This window comes from Pleurodeles waltl, chromosome 8 (genome assembly GCF_031143425.1).
Source record: "Pleurodeles waltl isolate 20211129_DDA chromosome 8, aPleWal1.hap1.20221129, whole genome shotgun sequence".
In the NCBI taxonomy this organism is placed as follows: domain Eukaryota; kingdom Metazoa; phylum Chordata; class Amphibia; order Caudata; family Salamandridae; genus Pleurodeles; species Pleurodeles waltl.
In genome coordinates, this window is record NC_090447.1 from 1,301,947,146 (window position 1) to 1,301,973,460 (window position 26,315).

The following is a 26,315-nucleotide window of genomic DNA, read 5'->3' on the forward strand; positions in this document are numbered from 1 at the left end:
AAAGAAAGACAAAATATGTTTTGCCATTGAAGATACAAAGACTTAAAGATACTTCTCAGACCATGTCCTCAAATCAGGGTTATTTTCTAACAACACAGAGTTTCAGATTGTAGTGTAAGAGAAATGTAATATTTAGGAGTTGTTATGCTCTTAAGTTTGTGGCAGAACATTCACTGTTTCCAGTGATTGTGGGTGTTGTTCAGTTTTGGTAGCCTAGTGTTGGGATGACCCACATGAATGATGCTTCCATGTTCTTGAAGGTAGGTAGTGCAACCCACTTTTCCTGTGCAGTACAAATTAAGTTGTCAACCAGTTTCAACTGAAGGTGATAGAAAGGGAGACTATCGGATTCTTTGAAATGCCATAAATTATTGCCTGGTACCCAAATTTCTTTGGTCTATTGTGTTTGCCTCTGTTTGATTTCATTTATGGTTCTGTGGTCTTTCTCTGTACATGACTTGTGGTTTCTGCTTCTGGGTTGTCACAGTGGAAATCTCTACGGGAAGATTAGTCCTATGACTTCTTACCAGTGGAAGTATCATTGTAATGTGAGGCTTGTGTATGTGTCTTACAGTTCTGTAAAATTAGTCACTGTTGTTGAGTCAGATGTTGATATCAATAATTGAGTTTTGATTTTGGGTGGTTTCCTTTGGCTTTCCTGGATTTCTTGATTTGTATTTGAGTCTAATGATTTGATTGTTTTCATGTGAGGTGGATGAAAGTTTGGAGATAAACCTGGCGCATATAATGGATTTTAGTTATGAATTGGTGTACATTGTTTTAGCGCAAGTCCTTGGAGGGGAAACGATTAAAGATTTTATGTTGCAAAATTCCTCAACAGTGTCTGGTTGCTGAGGTACTTTGGGTTGAGTAGTGCACTTTTTGAGTTAAAGATTTTGTTTGCTTTTGTAGCTTGCCATTTCCACTTATTTGCAATTTATCGTTTATGGTTTTCACAAGTTCGCCTGTGATCTTTGTGTCTTTTTGCAGGTGCGTCAAGACTTTTCAAGGTTACAGTATAGTCAAGGGTTTAAGCCAGTATATGGAAGTGAGGGTCAAGAGTAGTGCAAGAGTTCTTATTTTTAGTTTTTTTTTAAACTGGATATGGCCTCCTTGTCATTGTGTTTACATATGTGACGTTACAGTACTGTAGTGTTCATGTTTGGTTTCCATTTAGTTTCATTTTAAATGCAATGGCAGAGTTTCCTCTCCCTGTCCCACAAGATAGCAGTTCTCTTGCAGTCATGGAAGGAAATGGTCCTTACCTAATCATCTAGTGTAGAGCATGCTGAATGGTTAGGCCTTTTGAGAAAGTATTTCTACTGCACAATTTTCAGATCATTAGCCTGAAATGCTGCATTTTGTAAAAATCTGTGAAGTGTGGCACAATGGTTAGAGCGGCAGACCCTGATGCAGAGATCTGGCCCAGGACTAGGGTTCAAGTCCTGCCTCGGCAGGTCTTGGGCTCAGTTCCCTTGGACCAGATAATTGTCGCCTCGGTGCCTAATCTAATTAATGGGTCCCACTCTGTAACTCTGGGCAATAGCTTGCTTAATCTCCACAACGGCCTCAACAGCGCTTGGATGCCTGGCTTCACCCTGGGGGTGCCCAGGAGTGGACACCTCACAGGGAAAAGCCAGGAGGGGTTCCATAGCGGTATGCGTACAGTGCCTTGAGACCCTAACGGGTGAGTAGTGTGCTATACAAGTGCGAAGTTTACAGTTTACAGTGTAGTGGGCTTGCTGGTGCTGTCAAACCATATGTTTTCTTTGCCCACATTTGTGATGTATGAGACATTGAGGCTAAAGATGGCTAGCTGCTGAATTTGAGAGTATCTTCAAATAGGTCTGTGATCAGTAGTTGATTTGTAGGAAAGGGGGACCTTAAATTGGTTCCTACTTTTCTCATTTGGTCCCCGTTTGAACTCATGAATTGCTGTCCATTGCAGATTTTGACAATAAAAACTGTTTTCTTGATTGCCATTACTTTGGCCCGATGTGTCTGAGGCACAGCTGTTAACTATTCACAGTTCACATCTTTCTTTCCAGATAAACAGATGTAGGAGCCAAATCTTTGTTCTTACGAAAGGTGGCAGTATTTGTTCCATGTGAATCAATCTACCACCCTGCAGCATTTTACCCTCCTCTTCGTCCCACTGAGGAGGATACAGTCCACTGTTTCAGTCATCATAGGAATGTCTGTTTTTACATGGACAGGACCTGGGAATTTTAGACTGATGATCAGCTGTTGATTGGCTATGTTAATGTCAAAAGGGCAAGACAAGGAAACTGTCCATATGGACCTTGGGTGCATTCAAGTTTGCCATCTGCTTTCCAAGAAGGAACCTTTTGAAGGTATCTGGACCAATTTCACCCAGACAAAAGATAATTCTTCTGCACTGTCCAGAGTCAGCCCTATCCTAGAATTCTGTTGGGCTGCAAAATTATTCTCTATCGCACCTTTAGCAAGTAATATTGCTTGAAATCTGAAGTCCGTTGAGATGGCCATTTTGTAAAATCTGTGTTGTATGTTTTCTTGGTATGATCATCTCATGAGAGCCACCATCTGAGAATGAGCATTGCTGTGGTATTGATATAAGAGGTGAGGAATCTGCAACTAAAAGAACAAGTTACTCACCTTTGGTAGCAGTCTTCTCCCCCGTCTCTCCATTGTGGGGAGTGTTTGTATCTATAATAAGGTTCTAATTTAGATTTTGGCAAATTGTGCATAACTAATTATCAGTTGCATGCCTCGTATCTGCCCCTTCGGGGTGAAAAAGAGGAGGAGCTGAAGTCAGGGTGCCAGTCCATATGGCTCTGGTGGTTTCATATCTGAGGTGGAACCAGGGATTCAAACGGAGCTCAATGCCACCTAGTAGCACAGTAGAGATGTTGCAGTTTTTCGAATGTAGTCTGGTGCAGTGAGAGGGGTGATAATTTGAAAAGGTGAGGAATCTGCAGGTAGATAGAGCATCCACCAGAAATATAATTACCAAAAGTAGTTAGCTTGTTCATTTGTTCAAAGACCAGTTTTCCAAAGAATGCAAAAGAGACTTGACCGCTGCTTCAGTAATTCCCTAAGTCACTGCTCAGGCAGATATTTTTTAACCTTTTGTAAACAGGCTAAGGGGCTATTAAATATGGAAAACAATAGAAAAGCTTCAGATGCAAACCAGAGTAGATTTTCAGGCACCTTGAACCATTAAATTAAAAAAAAATATATTAATAATAATCTCCACATCTTAAGATATATTAAAAACTTTGCAACTTCTGTACAAACTACATTTAAAATTTTAGACAACTTTCAAATGCAGTGTGCTTATGAAAATGTTCAAAAGCCTTTATAAACAGAAGTGGTCTCTCTCTTTACGCAGGTCATCTAAATTGAAATTTCTTAAATATAGTGCTTACTACCCCGGACGGGGCATTGAAGCACTTTGAAACCAAGGTATAAAAAGAATCTTCCAAGTAGATGGCATTTGTTTTTTAAAACTACTGCCTATGAGTGTTATTTTTTATATTATTATTTTTTTTTTTTGAGAGGCCAGAGGTTTACCGATGTCAGTGCTCAGTTAAAGCCTAGAATCCAGAACAGTTAGGGTAACAGTTGTATTTCTTGCCATTTTTTCCATTTGACTAAATGTTTACACTTTGAGCTTTGACAATTACTATTTGTCAAAATTGCCCAAACCAACCCGAAGCACACACATGGACCATTCACATACCACTCATGCCGTTTTTCCTGCACTCTCACAAACTCCAACAACACGCACCCCAACAACCCCAACAAACACCACAACAACCCCCCAACCACCTTAACTGCATACTCCTAAACACCCTCTCCGTCCACAAGCACGCCATTGAGCTCTGTGACCTGATCACAACATACTCCCCTGACATCGCCTTCCTCACGGAAACATGGATGAACTCCTCATCAGACCCGACATTGTCATAGCCATCCCAGAAGGCTACAAAATCTCCTGTATAGACCACAAAGGTATCGCCATCATACACAAAAACACCATCAAAATATCCACCAACACCAACGAGACTCTAGACAGCGCAGAACACCTACACTTTTTAATTCACATCAACGCCAACACCACCCTTAGAGGAACCCTCATTTACAGACCACCAGGACCCCGCCCCCCATTTTGCAACGCCATCGCTGATATCAGCTCCCACGCCCTGACCTCCACAGACTACATACTCCTTGGTGACCTCAACTTTCACCGGAAAGCACCCACGACCGCAACTCCACAACCTTGCTAGACAACCTCACGAACCTCGGTCTCAAGCAACTGGTCACCTCACCCACTCACTCAGCAGGACACACGCTTGATGCAATTTTCATCTCCAGCAACCACCTCACCTTTACCCACACCACGGAACTCCACTGGACTGACTACCACTGTGTCCACTTCTCCTTCATGAAACCCCCCACCCACCACCGACAACACACCGCACCCTACCGAAAGTGGGACAAGGTCTCCAAAGAACACCTGAGCGCCAAACTCACACAAGCTCAACGACCCCAACATTGCCGCCCACAACCTCACACAATGGTTAACAACTTGTGCAGACTTCCTCGCCCCACTGAAAAGAAACAACAACACCCGCACCATCAAGACCGCCCCCTGGTTCACCACAGAACTCCAAGCCTCCAAACGTGAATGCCGCAAAATTGAGACAGCATGGCGCCATAAACCCTCATTGAGCAATTTCTCCTCCCTCAAAACAACCATATGCAAACACCACCAAATCATCCGGACCACCAAACAGTCATTCTACAAAGAACGCATAGATAATAACTCTCACAACAGCAAGGAACTCTTTGCCATCGTCAAAGAGCTCACCAAACACAAATCCAGCACCATTGACCCCCCTCACACCCAAAACCTTTGCAACTCCCTCTCCAACTACTTTCACCTCAAAATCATAGACATACACCACAGTTTCACAGCATCAGCACCCACCATCACCACCACTGACACAACTGACAGCACAACGCCCCACACCAACCAACTACACACCTGGACCCCAACCAGTGAGGAGAAACCGAAAAAAAACATGAACTCCATCCACTCAGGCCCCCCACAGACCCCTGCCCCCACCACATATTCAACAAGGCCAGCCAAATCATCGCTCCCTAGCTCCGCGCCGTAATCAACAGCTCCTTCAACACCGCAACCTTCCCAGACATCTGGAAGCACGCTGAAGTCAACGTGCTCCTCAAAAAACCCAAAGCAGACCGGGAAGACCTCGCGAACTACTGTCCCATCTCTTCTCCCCTTCCCCGCCAAGGTCGCTGAGAAGATAGTGAACGCCCAACTGTCTCACTTCCTAGAGGAAAACTACGCACTCAACGCTTCCTAGTCTGGATTCCGCAAGAACCACAGCACTGAAACCGCCCTCATAGCCTGCACAGACCACATCAGAACCAGAGTGGACAAGGGCGAGACCGTCGCTCTCATCCTTCTAGACCTCGACACTGTATGCTACCAAATCCTCCACGCACGCCTTTTTTACGCAGGAATCAGACACAAGGCCCTAGATTGGCTCACCTCCTTCCTCGCCCAAAGAACCCAAAGAGTTCGCCTCCCTCCCTTCTGGTCCCCAGCCACCAAGATCATCTGTGGGGCCCCCCCAAGGATCCTCCCTCAGCCCCACCCTCTTCAACATATGCAGGCCCCCCCTCGCCAACATCCTCCGCCCCCACGGAATCACCATCATCTCTTACACAGACGACACCCAGCTCATCCTCTCCCTTACCAGGAACCCTTCCACTGCCAAGACAAACCTGCACGCCGGACTCCTCGACATTGCCAAATGGATGACAGCAAGTCACCTCAAACTAAACTCCTACAAAACAGAAATCATCATCTTCGGTCCCAACAAGACAGTATGGGATGACTCCTGGTGGCCCACTGCCCTCGGACTACCCCCAACACCCACCACCCACGCACGTAACCTCGGCATCGTCTTAGACTCTTCTCTCTCCATGGCCCAGCAAATCAACACCATATCGTCCTCTTGCTTCAACACCCTTCGCATGCTACGGAAGACTTTCAAATGGATTCCCTTACAAACAAGAAAAACGTTCACCCATGCCCTCATCAGCAGCAGACTGGACTACGGCAACGCCCTCTACGCTGGTACCACAACCAAGCTTCAGCAAAAACTCCAGCGAATCCAGAACGCAGCCGCACGTCTCATCCTCAACCTCCACCGCCACGAACACATCTCCACTCACCTCAGATCCCTACTCTGGCTGCCCATCAGCAAAAGGATCATCTTCAAACACGCTCACAAAGCCCTCCACGACACTGGATCAGCCTACCTTAACGAACGAGTAAACTTCCACACACCTACTCGACTTCTCCACTCCACTGACCTCACCCTCACCACAGTCCCCTGCATCCAACGCACCACCTCCGGCGGCAGATCCTTCTCCCACCTCGCCACCAAGACCTGTAACGCCCTCCCCACCAACCTAGGCAAGACCCAGGACCTCCTAACTTTTACAAAGCACCTCAAGACATGGCTTTTTGAGCAGTAAACGGCTACCCTAAACCCCCCCCCCCCCCCCTTCAGCGCCTTGAGACCCTAACGGGTGAGTAGTGCGCTTAAAACATTTTTATGATTGAGCGACTGATTGTGTGACAATTACTAAAAGTCCGTATGATGCCATGGCAATAAAGGCATGGTCCCTGTGATATCATTGTGGCTTTATTTAGTTTATTTTCATGATTCATTTGGTATCTCAGCTCACGCAAATGCCCCAGTTTGCATATGAAAAATATTAACCCAGTCCAGAGGCTACTGCTTTATTTGAAAGGCAGATGGTACATAGCAGGTGGTTTTGAGTTCTTGCCTCAGTACATATTCACTAAACTGTAAAGGTTACCCCATCCCTCGTATGAGCCAACAACCTCAAATCCTCTTTGTTAAAACATCTTAGACACTTGAACAGATTTTAGATGCCACGATCCATTCAGTGGAAACTGAATGACATGTGTAGAGCCATTGTTGACCGAATTGCACATCATGTCAAGTTCTGAAAATACCTCAGTTGGAGATTTGCCTCCACTTAGTGATCTTCAGGGACAACTTGAACCACTATGCGATCATTAGACCTGGAAAAACCACCCGCCTCATCATTTTATCACTTTTTCAGCTCCACCAGCTTCAGTTACAGATTCATTTGTTTCTTACAATAGTGAGAAGTCCGTAAAATCATCAAAAATGAGAAGCTTTGACATTCGCATGATAGTCAGGATATATTGAAACATTTATCTGACAGAGACATGTAGTTGCAGATTCCTTACCTTAGAATTTTCCCCAGGCGTCAGTCTGGTACCGGAGATTTTTCTTGAGCAGTACCCCTGCATGCTTTTAGGTGGTGTTGATCAGCTCCGCATCTGGCATCGTGTGTACCTGATATGGCGTCACCCGGCACGCTGGCGTCAGTTCTTTTCTTTCTGCGCCAGCCGGTGCTGATCTACAGAAAGAGCTACCCGTACAGTCACTTTTTGACTGGTCTTTTTTTTTTTTTTCTTTTTTTTTTTTTTTTTAACACTTGTTGAATATTTCTGCCCCTGGTGTGTTGAGGGATGCCTACTTGTAAGACTGGGTTGAAGCCTTGGGGATGGCTATGTCTGTGGCGGATCCACACCTCACGTGCCTTTGGTGACTGGAGTGCAACCACGACCCAAAGTCGTATCCCAAGTGTTGTGGCGTGAATCTTAAGGCTTTGAGAAAGCAGTCCCTAAAGCTGATGGGCCTGGACCTCGGCTCTGCGTAAGTCCCTGTCTCGGTTGAGAGGAAGGTCTCGGGATCAGTCGTGGAATCCCCCCTTCCTCTTTGTTGTCCCACTCCAGGTCCTCGGGGTGATCGGGTAAGTAGAAGCATAAGAAGAAGTTGAAGAAAGCAAAGCGTTTTTCAACTTCACCTCGTCTATCTGCCCACAATATGAGGGAGCGTAGTGGATCTAGGCCTCCCTCTGCAGACCCTGCACCTGAGCTGACACCGCGCCTCCCTGCGTTTCCAGGAGCCGGAGCAACCACTGCCCAACTCAGAGTTTTGAGGCCATGAGCATAATTTTTGGGCAGTCTGACTCTGCTGGTGCGCCTTTAGGTCCCATGGAGTCAGAAGAGGCCCCTTCGGGTTCTGCACTGGCGCCCTCGGCTCCGAGAGGCACCCATAGATCCATTGCTGGATCCACCGCCAGTTGTACCAACTCTGCCTTCCCCAGTGCCCATCCTGACGTCAAAGCTCCTCAATTTCTACTTCTACATGGAGCCAGATGGGCATTGTATGGCGTAGAATCCTACCCCCACAGAAGCCTTGCCCCCCCCCCTGTCGAATACTGAGCCTTATTCCTTTTAGCTAGGTCACGGTGAGGAATGGAAGGGGTTGCTGGACTCTTTAGAATTCCAGCTCCAAAACCCCATTGACTGGTGTACGGACCTGGGTGAAGCCAGTAGACTGGATACCTCACTAGATACTGGCATACTCTCTCCCCACATCATGGCTACAGAGGAGGGAGCTTCATATTCAGTGGTGGTGCAGAGAGCAGCCGAGGTCCTGGAACTTGAGCTGCCTTCGGTGGCAGTTCGGACCCTGCTCCCCCTGTTCTCAGGGCATGTTCCGTTCCACACCCCCGGCTATGGAATCCAACAGGCTGGATACACTTGGGAAGTTGATTTTTTTTTTTTTTCACCAGCCTGGTATTGCGGTCCGTGAACACCGCATGCCTTTTGGGCCGTTATTCCCATGCGCTGTGGGATATGGTTGCGCATATGCTACCACAAGTCCTGGTGGAGGCCCGGGCTGTGCTTTCCCAGGCAGTTGCTGATGGGAGATATGCAGCAAAGTTCACGATCCGCCAGCACCTGCTCAGCTGGCAGTCCGTTACCTCAGACAGGTGGGTTTTGCAGATAATCGGAAGGGACTACTCCCTCCCCTTCAAGGTTACCCCTCCATCCATGCCGCCATCCTCGATCTGATGATGGGAAATCACATGGCACTTCTCCAAGAGGAAGTTACAGCTCTCTTGGCCAAGGGAGCCACAGAGAGGGTCCCTGTGCCAGAAATAGGTTGTGGTTGTTATTCCTATTTCTTTCTGATGCCCAAAAAGAACAGGGGCCTTTGCCCTAACTCAGACCTTCGGTTCCTCAATCTCTTTCACAAGAAGAAGTTAAAAATGCTCACTGTGGCTCAGGTTCTATCTGCCCTCGACCCAGGAGACTGGATGGTAGCGTTGGACTTGCAGAATGCATATTTCCATATCCCCATCCTGCTGCCCACAGACGTTACTTGTGGTTCACGGTGGGCCACGAGCACTTTCAGTGCTCTGCTTCCTTTTGGCCTTACTAGCGTCTCTCGGGTGTTCACCAAGGTGAGGTCGTTGGTCGCAGCTCATCTGCGCAGATCAGGGCTTTCAGTCGTTCCCTATCTCGACAACTGGCTGTTAAAGGCAGGCTTGCCCCAAGCTGTAGTCTCCCACCTCCAGACTACAGCGGACCTCCTGCATTCACTGTGGTTCACTATAAACATGCCAAAGTCACACCTCATTACCTCTCCGATGCTTCCTTTCATCGGAGCTGTTCTGGGCACAGTGCAGTTTCAGGCTTATCCTCCTGGGCGGAGAGTCCAGTATATTAAGGCTGTGATACTGATGTTTTAGCCTCTATCATGGATTTCGGTGAGAATGACTCTGAGGCTGCTGGGCCACATCACCTCCTGCATCCTGCTGGTGACACATGTCAGATAGCATATGCAGGCTCTGCAGTGGGACCTGATGTTCCAGTTGGTGTAGCATCAGGGGAATCTCTCCAACATGGTCCAGATCTCGGAGGGAACTGCGCAAGAACTGCAGTGGTAGCTGACGAACCATAGTTGGGTCAGAGGCAGATCCCTCTCCCTTCCCCAACCAGGCCTGACAGTAGTGGCCAATGCCTCTCTCCTGGCTCTGCAGCCCTGGATGTGGCTGGAACAACAGGGCCTGGCGGGTTCTCTGTACACCAAAGCAGACAAACTCAGCTGACAATGCTTGGTCGATCACAAATGGCATCTCCATCCGAAGGTGGCACAAGGTCTCTTTCAGCAGTGGGGAAAGCCTTGGTTAGATCTGTTCACCTCTGCAGAAAACGTGCAATGTCAGCAGTATTACACGTTGAAGTTTTGAGGGCAGCAATCACTCTGCGACACATTTCATCTCAAATGGAACTCAGGCCTCTCCTGTATGCCTTTCCGCTTCTACCACTTCTGCCCCGAGTTCTGAAGAAGATCAAGAACAACCGGACCCATGTAATCCTTGTGGCTCCGGACTGGGTACGAAGAGTCTGGTATCCCAAGCTATTGGGCATGGCAATTGATCTTCCGATCAGACTGCCCCTTCTGGAGGATCGTTTTGACGATGCAGCAGCCGGGGACGGTTCTCCACCCAAACCTGTCCAATCTCCACCTTCTTGCGTGGAGATTAAACTGCAGCAGTTGACAGATTTTGACCTTCCGCCCAAAGTGTGTAATGTAATCTTGGCAGTTAGGCGTCCCTCCAACAAAACGGGATTCGACGGTCGCTAAAAGAAATTTGTGGCATGGTGCACAAACAAGTCTTTGACCGCCATTCTGCACCTCTTTCTGAGGTTTTGTTGTTTATCCTTTCTCAGGCCCAGCAGGGCTCTACTATGGGCACACTCAAAGGTTATCTGTCTGCCATTTCTACTATTTTGCGGTTGCCTGATCAACCTTCCTTGTTTAAATCTCCAATTGTATATAGGTTCCTTAAAGGCCTTATTCACGTTTCCTCCATCTTCGTTCATTATGGCCCAATGGGATTTGAATTTAGTTTTGAGATTTCTGATGTGCACTCCTTTCAAGCCTCTCCACTATTGTCCTCTCAGGCTTCTTACTCTGAAGACAGCCTTCCTTGTGGCCATTATATCTGCCTGCAGGGTGAGTGAACTGAGGCCTTGTCGTCTAAGCCACCCTACCTTTCCATCTATCCTGACACAGTGGTGCTTCTCCCTAGGGTCTTTTTTCTGCCAAAAGTTGGATACGCCTTTCTATGTAGGCCAGTCCATCTCCATGCCCATGTTTTACGCACCCCTGCATCCTTCAAAGGATGAGGAGAGACTTCACCGCCTGGACCCACAAAGAGCATTGACATTCTACTTGGATCGTACCAAAGAGTTCCAGGTGGATGATCAACTTTTTGTTGGTCGCTTGGGTGCAAAGAAAGGTCAGGCAATGCAGAAGAGAACCATCTCCGGATGGGTCATTTGCTGCATTAAAATGTGCTATGCATTGGAGAAGAAGCAAACCCCTGAGGTGTGTGTGTTCATTCTACCAGAGCTCAAGCTGCAATCACTGTGTTAGCATGGGGTGTTCCAGTGCCTGACATTTGAGGCGGCAATGTGGGCATCTCTGCACACGTTTACCAAACACTACTGCCTGGACAGTTTGGTCCATAGGGGCAGGCACTTTGCCCGTTAGGTCCTGCAGGGCTTTCTTGCATGATCTTAGATTGCAGACCCACCTCTGGGGATGGTATTGCTTGGGTATCTACTCTAAGGAAAGGAATCTACAACTAGATGTCTCTATCAGATGGACAAATTACTTACCTTCGGTAACGCCTTATCTGGTAGAGACAATATCTAGTTGCAGATTCCTTACCGACCCGCTCATCTTCCCCACAAACTGATTTCTAGGGACAGGGACTCCCTTTCGGGGCCCTAGTTTTGACCCATCAATAATCAGTGTTCTGCATGGCTCTGTCCTTCTGGTGTGGAAAGTTGTAAAAAGAAACAGAAGTCAGCGTGCTAGGACCTGCAATGTCCTATGCAGCACGCACAATACAAGCAACAGACGCAGGGTCGCTCAGTGCCACCTAACAGCGAGCTGGGGTGCTGCTCGAGAAAAATCTCTGGATCCAGACCGACGCCTTGGGGAGATTTTAATGTAAGGGCTAGATATTGCCTCTACCACAGTGGTTCCCAAGCCTTCTCAGGGGGTCCGTGAGAGCCTAGAAAATATTAACAAATATTGACAAATTAGGTCCCCAGCTTCCAGTAATGACTCAGGCGGGGGTCCCCAGATTCCCATGATGATTCAGTGGGGGTCCCTGGGTTCCATTATTATTAAAGTGGGGGTCCCAGAAATCAAAAGGTTGGGAACCACTGCTCTACCAGATAAGGAGTTACCAAAGGTTAGTAACTTGTCCGTCTATTCCAGTCAATAAAATAATGCTTTTTCATACTGTCTGATGCAATAAATTCTGTGCCGTCAAAGATCCTTGAAATTCTGGAATCTGTGCATCTCGTAAGATTGGCCAAACTACTGGTATACATATGTCCATCCATACTAATGTGCATAGGGCATTGAACTTGGTAAGCTACACAGGAGCAAAAGTGGTGTGGTTGTTAAGTGTAGATCCCAGCCATCTAGTGACCATAGGACTACACATGTTGGTACGACTGTTGTGAAACATTGAGGCAACCAAATCTCTCACTCTCTCTGCAATTTCTTTCTTCCACTCAGCAGATTCTTTCAGTCTTGTGCTTTCCTCGCCTTCTGTGGAGAAATGCAATAGCTTTCCCAAGGTAGAGAGAAAGAAAATTGATAGCATAATTGGCTCAGGGCTTCTGGATCTCGCATGACAAGGATCAATTGGCTCTTGCCTCCACATTGAGTCTACATCTATCCTGAGGAGCCTAGGGGATCTGGGTTTTGTGGTTGGGGGGGTCCTTGTGCACAATATATTTAAAAAAAAAAAAAAAAAGTTAAACTTAAATTAACTGTTGACTGAGAGCACCATTGATTTTCAAAAGTATTGAGATTTTTGTGGCATATTTTTTTGTATTCAGTTGCTCTCTGTTCCTGCATGCTCACTCCAATCTTCAACTTGCTTATTTCTCTCTCTCTCTCCTTGCTCAAAAAGCTGCTTTTAATCACTGGGATTAGTTCTGATTTAATGTTTCCACAGGCAAATTCTGCAAAAGGAATGAGTGTATATTTGCCAGAAGATGGTAAAGCAGCAGTTAAGGTTTCTTGTCACATCTTGCTACCTATCATCTGGGCTCACATCGGCTTTCCCTTATCCATATGTTGACCTGACATTGTGACACTGCGCGTAGGGTCCCAGGGCTTATTGATGAAGAGGACCTCCTCCTGCCCCTTCCCTCCCTCCTCCGCCCCTTCCCTCCTGCCCCTTTCCTCCCGCCCCTTTCCTCCCTCCCCACCTGCCCCTTTTCCCCCTCCCTCCTGCCCCTTTTCCCCCTCCCTCCTGCCCTTTTCCCCCTCCCTCCTGCCCTTTTCCCCCTCCCTCCTGCTCCTTTCCTCCCTCCCTCCTTTCTCTTCTCCCCTCCTCCCCCGTTCCCCTTCCTCTCCCTCCTGCCCCTTCCTCCCCTTTCACCCTCTTATTGCTCGTTTCAGCCCCTTTCACCCCCTTCCTGTCCGTTCCCCCTCCTGCTGATAGAGGGCCATTACAACAATACCTTAGTCTTATCTGGCATTTAGCAGGTCCCTGGCTGGGAAGGCCCTAATGCATGGTGTGGGCGTGAGTTATAGTACCTTAGGGCATGAGTTATATTTACTAGAGACAACTACAACTGGTGAATGCAGGGATTTTTTTTTATTTTATTTTAAAACGTTACGTTGTCACCCAACTATATAATCTTTGCTATTGTGCTGTTTGAACCCGTTTTCTTTGATAATTTGTATTGGCACGATTGAAGTTCACAATGTACACTGCAGTTTGCTTTTGTACTTATTCATGTTTGTTATAAAATTGGTTCTGGTCATTGTCTCATCTCAGAGTAAAGTGCTTGAATGATAATTTGATGTGGTGCAAACAAACAAAATCAAATAAATACCATGTATGTTTTTTGATCTTCATAATTAACATGTATCCGGTAATGAATGGTCCTTAAATATTTCAGTGTTAAAGGCTAAACTGGGAATTGATACTAAAGTAGGAGGGAGATTTCTCTTTTTGCTGAGTAAATATAACCATGTAATGTTGATCGTTAGGTTTATATTACTGTGATTCCACTTACAATCCCTTGGATTGGCTCAAGGCAGGGGAAATCTACTAGTATCTTAACATAGCGGCGAATCCTTTGGGAGTGAGACTTAAATCACTCCTCGTAGGAAAGAAAATCCTCTATATTTATTTTTACGAACATAACAAAAGGTATACTTCATTTCTTGTAATGTTTGGCATCTGAGTCTCTTGGCATATAATTTATTATAAGAATCTTAATAATGATTTTACACTGTAACAAAGTGCTACTGAATTTGGTCCATTCACTACTAGGTAATGAAACACAGCTGAAGCAGTAGTTTTTGGAAAGCATCATTAAGTTAAATATACCTATGTAATAGAAATGAATTTGGATTCACCTCGACTGATAACCAAAGAAGCTGAAATTCTTTATTTGATACTCCTATAACGTAAAAAGGTCAAAAAAGTATAAGAAGCGTCATCTTGTCCACATAGTGTCAGATACCAGCCTGATGAAGTTGTTTTTTTTCTCTGAGTAACTGTTTTTTCCCCTCCCACAGGCCGAATATTCAGAAATGGTTGAATCATTGTTGTCAAGTCAGAAGGATCCTTTAATTTACCAGCGTTTAGCAGATGCCTTCCACAAACTAACTGCAAGCAGCACTCCTCCCACATTGGACCGGAAGCAAAAGATGGCCTTCCTCAAAAGCTTAGAAGAATTTATGACAAACGTTGGTGGCCTCCTTTGTGTAAAATAAACCACAAAACTATAGTCGTAGATGAGACCCTTTCTGCAAAGTGCACTGAAAAATGCTGAAAGCAGACGGAATTCTGTTCCCGAGTTCTTTGCAGCCCTCTTGGACCAGAGCACGCTTGAACACAATAACACAGTGGAATACATGTCAGCGTGAAATTGGCTACTACAGCTCTGTTAGCCACAACCTGTCACAGTTGTGAGTTGTAGAGAGTGAATGGCAAACTAACTTTTTAAAAAGAGAAATTCTAAAAATGTGCAAACAGATAGGGCACAATAAAACTATTCAGTGCCTTGTTCCTACTGGCTGAAAGTATATATGGCTAGATCGTCTTCAACAAATATTTTGCTTACAGAAGAACTTGTTAGACTGAAGATGCCGTATACACTTACAAACTAATGATTGAGCAATCTAAGCTTTATTTTTCCTCTCTGAAGGCTACGTATCTAGTCCATTGAACATACCAAATGGTATTTTTTAACTTCTGTGGGCTATTTTCTACGTTCTCCACATGCTGCATGTTATGTTCAAAGCAGGTTTCTACTTTGTGTTCTAAAGTTCAGAGGGAAAAAATGTATATTTTGGTTTCCTAAATTGAGCTTTAGGAATAGTCACCGTTATTTTGCCTTAATTAAAAAAGATATATAAATATATACTTTAGTAACAAATCAAAGGCAATCTTTGAAGCTTCACAGGGTGTTTTTGGATGTTGGCCTTCAAGTGACATATGCTTCCATAGCAGCCATCTCCTTTTGGTATGGTAAGATGTGAGCGCTGCTCAGATGTGACTTGCCTGTACATTTTACATTGCATTTGTTTTCTTTCAAACTCAGATTTCTCCATTTAACTGTTTGATTGAGCAATAACTATTCTGAGGGTGTGGTTTGTGTCGCACACCCTCTTTTTAAGTTGGGGCATTAGAGGAGCTCGTTAAGCTGGACTGCGCTGTTGAATGTTTTCAATATGTTTTTTTAGATTTGTAAAAAAAAAAAAAGTTTGTCACTTCACCTTTTCAGTGCAGTTTATAGTGGAAAAGTTGCAAATCTGTGCCATCTTCAGCCGTTCATCTCAAGCACAGTAGCATCAGTCAGAGCTACAAACCGTGGAGCTTGCCGTGCAGTCCCGTGCACAAATTTCAAATAATTTATGGATTTTTTTTTTCTTTTCCACAAGTGCCGTCTTTCACTAGAGATTCTTGATTTTGGTCCACTGAGTGAATCTTGGCTGCATTAGGGATATGTTGAGATTTCAAGTGTTAGCTAGAGTCCAATAAATAGATGCACCACTCTACTTTCATAGCAAATTTGGATAAAAATGGCTGCGTTTTCCAGTTTCTACATCAAGGTAGTTATCATGTACTGGATGGCCTCAGCACAGCAGTAATAAATAAGCAGCATTGATGACCAGGATGTAACTGTATGAATTTCTAGGCACTTAACCAAATGGCTTCCCTTTCACAACGTATTGCAGCAAAGACAGCAGAGGTTACCGTTACGGATGTGACCAGGGTCCTTGGATTGTGGAATTTGGCCATCCTTTTATTCAAGGTTTAAATCATGAAGACCCCTGAATAAAGGGGTATGGAGAAACCAGCTGCCGATGCCCGCCCTTGAGTGGCATGGAGGTAGAGATTTCAGATGTGAAAGTACAGTACACATATAACCGAACTGCCCATGCTCAGTGCGGTTGAGTACGTAGAAACCTTTCCAGGCAAATTTCATATGCTAATTGACTTATCCACTACATTCTATGCCATTTTCTCAAAATATTGGCTTTGCCTTTTTTAGTGCGTTTGTCTCACTTGTTTAAAAGATCAGCTCTTTAAAAAAAACTGTTCAGACACTTAAATTGTATGGCATAATACTAATTGCTTCACCTTGCCTTCTCTTGTTCTAGGAGGACGGCAGTAGAAGAGTCTTCTTTCTTTTGTAAATGATTGTTATACTTGGTTCCACTTGCAGGGGCCTGCCTTTGATTTTTTTTTTTTTTTTTAAACCTATGCCTTGGCACCTCTGAAACAGCCTGCAGTGACAGTCGATGTAACTGAAATAGACTTGGTATGTTGTGACTGGTTTTATCCAGTTCCTGCCTACTTGCTTCAAAATTGCCAATGTGTCAAATTCTACCCAAATATTCAGGACCACGGGATGGTCACTGTGCACAGTGGAATCTGTTGATGAAGGGGAAATTGTGCACATCTGACTCACACAGCCTTGCACTGCCTGAGTTTTGGGGCAGAATGAGGAGTCCATTGTATGTGTTGCACCCATGGTGTTTTGTAAAGCATGGGGCAACAAATGCTTTATTTTTAGCTGGTTGTAAAGGTTTGGGACCTGATGAGATCTACCAATTTACATCTTGAAAAAAGTTCTGTTCTTATAGTCTGTATTTGTACAGCAGTTTTGTTGTACTGTACTATGTGGACATTTGTTTGATTTGTTTTTCACATTTATCATGGCCAGTACGTATCCACTGATGTTTGTGAGCATAAAGGCATACATTAAGAACAACCAGCAATTTATTTATTTGCCAACTGCAAGCTAATTTACAGGCATTTAATTGTGTTACTCAATTGTTCCCAAAATGTACATAGTAGAAACATTTTTGTATTGATACAAGTGAGGCCAAATGGTCAGATAATCCTAAAATATTGAATGTTGAAAACATACGCAAAATGACTTAAATTGTGCAATACAGCACATATGCATTGAGAGGAATTGACTTTAATTGTAAACAGTGTATTATATACAATGTAATAAATAATGGTCAATGGCTAGGCAGATTTATTGTTATAAAGTATGATACTTTTCACAGGTATTTTAATTTTGACTGTGTGGATGTAATTATTTTTAGGCTGTCTCAAACTTTTGGTCATAAAGTGGGTATTCTGCCGTACTCGAACACAGCCGCTCATTTTATAAAACACCCAAACCAAATGATTTCAAATATATTTTAGTGATATAATTTAACAATTCTTCATTTTAGGTACCGTTTTTCAATGTTCTTGTGTGTACACAATACATTTTTGAATGTAGTTTTTGTAATTAAAATGAAAGGGCCAATTCACTAGTCTACTTTCGGTGTTTCTGCTGTGTAGTGTATTTATATTTTCACTACCGTTGTTGGGTTGGCAAAACATTGCAGTCCTGATTGCTAAAGGGAGACTGTGCACATCAACCATTTGAGAACAAATATTATTCCATGGCTTGCAAACTTTGATTACGATCTGTAAGGAAAAATCTGCCCCAAAAGCAAGCTTAGTGCCATAGATCACAAGCCAGTAGTCCTAGGCAGCCATAAAATTGCACTTTGCTGTCCAATTCCTCATCCTTGGTTATTGCGCCCACATAGTGGCTGACCTGAGATTGCTTCTGTAATATTCTTTTATAAAACAAGAAAAATAACTGTCTGTACCTTTTATGGCCATCCCTGCCTCACTAGCCTATGTCCTATTTATGCACCCCTTCCCAAGAGTATCTTTTCACTTGCCTCAGATTGCCATTTTATATCGACCAGTTTGCACTGAAAAAAAATCTTCTAGATCTCATTAAGGATGCTGTTATTTTGTTTTTTGTTTTTTTACACACACGCCAGAGATTAATACAGATTAGCATGGGACTCACAGGAAGTCACATGTATTCTAAATGTTTTCCTGGTTAAACCATAAACTCATTGTGATAACCTAGCTTTTTTTCAGGATGCTCCTTAAAAGATCTTACCCCTGACCACAAACCCATGATCTCTTTACTTTAACTACTGAGTATCTAGTTTCTGAACTAGGGCTTCAAGTGATTGATACATTTATTGGCACACTGAGGAGCTTTCATGGCCAGGACCTAGGAACCAAATGTGCAGTTCCACTGCTTTGTTTTTGAAAGGTCCCTAGCACAGAGCTTACACTGGCCCATTTGTGTCTTTAGATCCTCAATCAAGAAACCAAAGATTCTACATTCTGTCATTCAACTCCAACTGGGAATCTGAAGAAAAGTTAAGCCTCCCTTAGCATTGTACTTTTGTGCCGTATGTAAGGCAACAGAATTACTGGCCACATATGCATTGTAATACATATACTGCAAATTCCATCTTGCATTGATATGGTCCAAGAGTAATAATAGGTTTGAGGGGAGAATGGTGACATAACCTCCGCCACGTTCAGCCCGTTTTTGCAGGCTTTGCCTCTGTGACATCTATGAAAGCCCATCTTCTGCGGCCAGGTTGTATTGTTTCTAATTTCAGGGCTGCTAGAAACAAGGGAGTCTCTCGTAGCATGAGCCCTACGGAATTTCATCTGTGTAGATGTAGGTAGAGTTGGGCTCAGCAACGGGTCACCCTTCAATAGGTGCCATTGCTTTCTTAGAATTGTCCTCATCTCCCTATGTTCTGTGCTGTAGGCGGTGTTCAATCTGATCTGAGAGCTCTTGGACCTCTGCTTTTCTTTCGGGAAGAGTATAGACTCCCTGCTCGCTGACTCTACTTTGGCAACAGCTGCACTGATTAGTTCACTTGAGGAACCTCTCTGTAAGAATTACTCAACTGTTTCCTTTTTGCTGATTTCCCAGTCATATTTAGCACTACTATTTCTTTTCACCCTCAGTAATTCCCCATAAGGGATATTATATATGGTATGCTTAGGGTGAACACCAGAGGCATGCAAAATGGAAATTCTTGCTGTGGTTTTCCTAAAGAATCTGGTCTCTAGTCTATCATTCTCTACAAAGATCTGAAAATTCAACCTGTTTTGCTCAAATGTACTCAGTAAAAAGTACATTTAGATCATTTTGGTTAAGGTTGCAACTAATTTACCAGCTGACTCCACCTTCCATTCCAAATGACAAACAAGTAATCTATGAACCTCAGGCAGCATACAACATACTCTCCAAATAGTATATTATAGTCGCCAGTGAGCACTTGCTCCTCCCACCAGCCCATATGCGTTGATCTGGCTCGGCTGTACGTCGATCCAGTGAGTCATGCGCCAAATTTCCGGTTGCTACGCTGGCGCTGTGTTGATCTTCTCCTTGCAAAGTCAGGCTGCATCGTTCCGGTTCGGCGTGCAGTGAATTTTTCACCACGATGCAGGCTGTGCGTCGTTTTCTGACGGCTTTGCATCGATTTCCACCGCACAGGCAGTTCTTCTTGCAGGAATGAAGTCTTTTTGGTCCTGAGACTTCAGGGATCAGGAGGCAAGCTCTATCCAAGCCCTTGGTGAGCTCTTCTCAGCACAGCCAGAGAGCAGCAAGGCAGCAGGGCAACAGCAAGGCAGCAGTCCTTCACAGAAAGCAGTCAGGTGAGTCCTTTGGGCAGCCAGGCAGTTCTTCTTGGCAGGTTGCAGGTTCTGATTCAGGTTTCTTCTCCAGGTAGTGTCTTATGAAGTAGAAGTGTCTACTTCTGAAGTGTCTGAGTTGGTAGGCTCAGAGACCCTGCTTAAATACCCAAATGTGCAATTGAAGTGGGGGAGACTTCAAAGAGTGGCTTAGAAGTGCACTAGGTCCACTTTCAGTTCCATCCAGTTTGCCAGGGTCCCAGTAGGGGCTGTGGCAGTCCTTTGTGTGAGGGCAGGCTACTGTCCTTTGACATGTAAGTGTCAGGCCCTCCACCCTCCCAGCCCAGGAAGACCCATTCAATATGCAGATGTATGCAAGTGTGACTGAGCATCCTGTATTTGGGGTTGTCTGAGTGAATGCACAAGGGAGCTGTCAACTAAACCTAGTCAGACGTGGATTGGAAGGCACTGAAGGATTTAAGTGTAGAGAAATGCTCAGTTTCTCACTTTCTAGTAGCATTTCTAAAATAGTAATATAAAATCCAACTTCACCATTAAGCAGGATTTTGTATCACCATTCTGCCATACTAAATATGATCTGGCTACTCCTTTCAGATCAGGATCTACCAATCAAACAGTATGAGAGTAGCCCTAATGCCATCCTATGAAAGGAGCAGGCCTCACTATAGTGTAAAATGAATTTAGGAGTTTTACACTACCAGGACATATAGAACACACATGTTCATGTCCTGCCTTTTACCTACATAGCACCCTGCCCTATGGGCTACCTAGGGCCTACCTTAGGGGTGACTTATATGTAGAAAAAGGGGAGTTTAAGGCTTTGCAATTACTTTTAAATGCCAAGTCGATGTGGCAGTGAAACTGCACACACAGGCCCTGCAATGGCAGGCCTGAGACCTGGTTAGGGGGCTACTTCAGTGGGTGGCACAAGCAGTGCTGCAGCCCACTAGTAGCATTTAATTTACAGGCCGTGGGCACTTGTAGTGCACTTGATTAGGGACTTACAAGTAAAATAAATAAGCCAATTGGGTATGAGCCAATGTCACCATGTTTTAAGGAGAGAGCATATGCACTTTAGCACTGATTAGCAGTGGTAAAGTGCGAGAGTCCTAAAGCCAGCAAAAATGAGGTCAGAAAAAGAGGAGGAGGAAGGCAAAACGTTTGGGGTGACACCGCAGAAAGGCCATTTCCAACAGACACCATTTGATAATTTCAAGTACCCTCCTTGTATGTGTGACCAAAGTTAGAGGTCTGCTCTTAAGAAAATGTTCCACAGCTCTTAGTCCATCTTCATGCCGGATGGTAGTATACACAGATGTAACATCCAGAGTCATGAGGATGCATTCTTGATTCCACGATATGTCATAAACCCTCTTAAGGAAATCACCTGTGACTTTTACATACAAGGGCAAGTTACAAACATGCTCTTGCAGAAAATGATCTATGTTTTTGGATGTGTTTTGTGTAACAACCTGTTAATAACTAGGATGCTCTGTCTCCCCGGTGGTGGTTTAGAATTTTTGTGAAGTTTTGGTATCAAATACAATACAGGAATTCCTGTATGATCATTTATTAGAAAGAGATATTCATCTTGACTTAAATGTCTTATCATTTCTCCATTCAGTTAATTCTTGGTGATACTAACTTCTGGTCTTGGCCAAATGGTGCGATTACTGTGAATGTAACAGCTGGACTCTCTCAATTGCTGATTGGCTTCAGCAGTGTACATCCTGAGGGGCCACAGCACTATGCCACTCCCCCCTTATCTGAGTTACGTATCACAATTTCATTCTTGGTCGTCAACTTCTTGATTAAAGTGTGATAATCTTTCTCAAGTTGGTTGAGCCTGGGCCGTCAGTTTTCACTTTGCCGGAGCATAGCGCCTTTACATTCTCTGTGGCCACCTTTTTAAGAGTATAAATTGCACCTCTCTGGAGTATTTTTATAAAAGTTGGAGTTGGCCTTATTGGCATATTTTCCACTTCATATACTTGCAAATTCATGGACTCTGTTATCTATTGATCTGATGTGGGTTCTGTTATTCCAAAGTCTTATTTTCCAGATCTCTCAATATTTGCAAGTCAGATACCTTAAGTCCCTTTTGAGTCAGATTGCTGTTTATAGATTGCGCCACTGGTGGTGACTTCTTGGGTTGTGGTAAATGGAATTTAGCCAATTCAATCTTCCTTATGTACTTGTAAAGGTTGATACGTGTTTGGCAATAGTCCACTCCACTCATTAGGCAATATGTCAAACCTAATGATAGTGTGTTTCTGCTTATCGCTCAACTCCATATCTGTTAGATTGACAACTGTCATGGCCGTTCGATGTGTTACTACCTTGTTCATGTTGTTTTTCTATGTCCCTTTTGCTTTCCTATGGCGCTTCCTGCACTGTCACCTTCTTTGGCTCCTCCTTTATCTGGCTGAGATGTGTGCGTTCTCAGTCTGAGAAATTGCATTCGGTCCACTTGAAAAATACGGCTTGTCGACCAGTGAGGGGGCCTTCACTGTTTCTTGCCGCTGCACCTAGCTCTTCCATCCTCCAAATCTGTTTCAAGTTCTGAACTTAGACTCTGAGCCAGTTTCATCCATCCTAGTTTCCTGCATGTTTCTATTAGTCTCCGTTAATTTTTGGGTTCTCATGGTATAAAAGCGCTTAGCAAAAGTGAATATTTGCCCCTGTTCATAGCCCTTGTCACGCAAAAACATTTGTGCTTCACTTGTCTTAATCATCTCTTCCTGTTATTTCAATCTGATAGTCATTTCCTCACAACGCTTTCTGATTACTTCCTGTTCACTATTTTTATAAATTTCTGCATTAATGTATCTATTTTGCCCTGTTGTTCCACACGGTCAATCTCAGCATATTTCACTATTATCGCCATTAGTCGCTTTGAAGCTGATATGTTGTTCTCCGCCCATTCCCTCATCATGGCTAGATTTGGATTGTCATAACTCGGGCCGTTAGTATTCTGAGTCCCCATGGTATGCTCCCTACCTCCAGGTATTTGGTCATTGACGTCCTTTCCCGCCACTTTGTCTGCTTGCTTTTCATGAGCTTTTCTAATAGTCTTAGTTTTGTTTTGATGTCGTCATTGTCCAACAGGAGTTTTTTGTTGTCTGGCTTGTCAAATTGCTGTCGAGCAGCTGGTAGGCTGCTGCCTCACAGTAGCACAGCGTGTCGGCAGACATGACTGTATTGGTGTTATCCCCTATCCCCGCCAACTACTTAATCCCAGTCAGCAGTGGCAAAGACCTCCCAACCCGTTTATCTTAGTACTCACCGCAGCACTTGATGATACAATGCGGGTCCTCAGACTTGTCCCAATGCTCCTCATGCTGTTGGTTTTCCTCTTGGGCACCCATGGCAGGGAGTGTGGGGGTTTGGCTGCATGGTAACCTCTCCGAGGTAATTCCTTAAATGTGTGACACCGGACCCTGCAACCAATGCGCGGAAAAGCCACACTCTGGGAGGGGGTCTTCTGATGTAGTCGTTCATCTCTGTGAATATATCGACTCCACACAAAAAAATCCAGACGCAGACCACTTATATTCGACAACATTTATTTGTGTAAATTAGTCCACCATGATGCATTTCAGACACACCACTGGCCTTGCTCTCGTATCACTCTGCACCATTTTCAAACCTTTAGCACCCCGTGTGACTAAACACCATGAACATTGAGATAGGACTAATTTGTCTGATTTAAAACACTGCACGGGGATTACCTTCATCCAATGACAAAAAAGCATACCATCTCATACTTATCGCATTCAGTTTGCCTTAATCATGTAAAGCATTCATAGCCATCAATTTATATAAAAAGTGTGTGTGTGTGTGTGTGTGTGTGTGTTTGTGTATATATATATATATGTTCGATAGCATGTGTAGCTGCAGATACACATGCTATGCATAGTCCTGCCATCTAGTGTTGGGCTTGGATTGTTACAAGTTGTTTTTCTTTGAAGAAGTGTTTCGAGTCATGGGATCGAGTGACTCCTCCTCTTCGGCTCCATTGCGCATGGGCATCGACTCCATGTTAGATTGTTTTCTTTCCGCCATCTGGTTCGGACGTGTTTCTTTTTGCTCCGGTAGTTCGAGTCGGAAAAGTTCTAAAAACTTTCTAATTCGTCGACATTGTTTCGATCGCGTATCATCTCTCATCAACACTTCGGTACCATGAGATCCAACTTCTTTACTCGCCCCCCAACTCGGGCCTGGTCGGGCCGACCACGTGGAAGCCTCATGGACCGGACCCAATTTCGCTTCTGTCCTCGGTGCCACGCCAAGTTCCCATATACAGACCAACATCTCGTCTGTAACCTCTGTCTATCTCCAGACCATCAAGAGGATACTTGTGAGGCCTGCAGATCCTTCTGCTCGAAGAAGATTCTACGAGACAGAAGGGCGCAAAGGTTGGAAATGACGTCGAGAAGCACCGAACGTCTCGACGTGGAGGAAGAGGAGATTATGCACATCGCAGTCTCCGTCCGAGGGTCCGATTCCTAGCAGGAGTCCGAGGAGGACAGACCGGTCACGGCAGGACAGCACGTGAGTACGCCTGCCCCTGTCCAATCCAAGCCCAAACATAAGGCCTTGGGAACGCCACTGCCAGAAGGCCATGGCTCGACCCGCAAAAAAACCTCCGGTGACCAAGCAACAACTTCGGCACTGAGAAAGGCCACGCCACCGAAGCCTTCGGACTCCAGCCGAAGCACTGGCTCTGAAACAGGCAAACACCGACCCATTGAGTCAGCCTCGAAAATCGCTTTCGGAGCCGAGGCCAAAATCTACTCCCGGCCTTTCGATCCTGAGAAAACCGGCTTTGGAGCCAAAAAGACCCAGCTATACAGAGGAGCATGGACTTTCGCAACAACTTAAAGAAAGCCATAGTTTTCGGAGGAACTCGCACAAATGGAGGACATTGATGAAAGGCAGGCCAGAATTCATATTCATAAAGACACTGGCAAGATTATAACTGCACCTCCTCTGAAGACTATGAGCAAGCTAGCCTTTCAAGGACAATTGGACACTGATCAGCCACCAGCTAAAGTGCCAAGGCCTAAGCAAAAATCTCCACCTCCACAATTTTCACCTCATCAGTCTCCTCACCTGTTTGTCTCTCCACCTACTACTCCTACACCTGCCCAGTATCCTGTACATTCTGTGGATTCACAACAGGACAATGTCGATCCATGGGATCTCTATGATTCAGATCCCGTTCCGGATAACAGCCCAGACTGCTATCCTTCCAAACCATCACCACCAGAAGATAGCACTGCATACACTCAAGTTCTGGGTAAGGTGGCATCATACCACAATGTCACCATGCACACCGAGCCTTTTGAGGATGATTTTCTCTTTAATACATTATCCTCCACTCACACTACTTACTCGTCCCTTCCCATGCTTCCAGGCATGTTAAAGCACGCACATCAAATATTTCAAGAGCCAGTCAAGGCTAGGATCATCACTCCCAGAGTGGAGAAAAAATTTAAACCACCACCATCTGACCCAGCATTCATTACTCAACAATTGCCTCCTGATTCTGTAGTTGTGAGTGCAGCAAGCAAAAGGGCCAACTCTGTCATCTGGTGATGCACCACCACCAGACAAGGAGAGCAGAAAATGTGATGCTGCTGGTAAGAGTAGCATCGCAAGCAGCCAATCAATGGAGAATAGCCAACTCCCAAGCACTACTGGCTAGGTATGATAGGGCCCACTGGTGACGAGATGAAAGATATCATCCAGCCTCTCCCCTAAGACCAACCAAAAATGGCACAGCAAATAGTCGAGGAAGGGCAGGCTATTACTAACAACCAGATTAGATCAGCCCTAGACTCAGCAGACACAGCTGCTAGGACAATCAATACTGCTGTTACTATTTGGAGACACGCATGGCTTCGGTCGTCAGGGTTTAAGCCTGAAATCCAGCAGGCTGTCCTTTATATGCCATTCAATGAGAAACAGCTTTTTGGCCCTGAAGTTGATACGGCCATTGAAAAGATGAAGAAAGACTTAGACATCGCAGCCATGGGTGCTCTGTATACTACGCAATACAGAGGTTCATTTCAGAAACCTCAATACAGGGGTGGTTTTAGGGCACAAACACCTGAGGCATCCACCTCACAATCCAAATCATCTTACCAGCCTCAATACCAACGAGGTGGGTTTAGAGGAACTTCTAAAGGCCAATTTCCCAGAGGTAGGGGAAATGTCAGCCAGCAAAACAAGCCTCACAGCCAAAACTGTGACTCTCTCCACCT

The 26,315-nt window shown here is 44.8% G+C and overlaps 1 protein-coding gene and 1 pseudogene across 1 annotated transcript in view; one reads left to right on the forward strand and one right to left on the reverse strand.

Annotated features, from left to right (window-relative positions):
* Nucleotides 1-17,828, forward strand: part of XPO4 (exportin 4) — a 517,538-nt gene extending 499,710 nt beyond the window's left edge. The window contains exon 23 of the mRNA XM_069202267.1: nt 14,568-17,828. Within this exon, the coding sequence (XP_069058368.1) occupies nt 14,568-14,765 (198 nt within the window). The 3' untranslated portion in view covers nt 14,766-17,828. The remainder of the gene's footprint in view (nt 1-14,567) is intronic.
* Nucleotides 6,768-12,492, reverse strand: LOC138248996 (BTB/POZ domain-containing protein KCTD1 pseudogene; annotated as a pseudogene).
* Nucleotides 17,829-26,315: the final 8,487 nt, after the last annotated feature.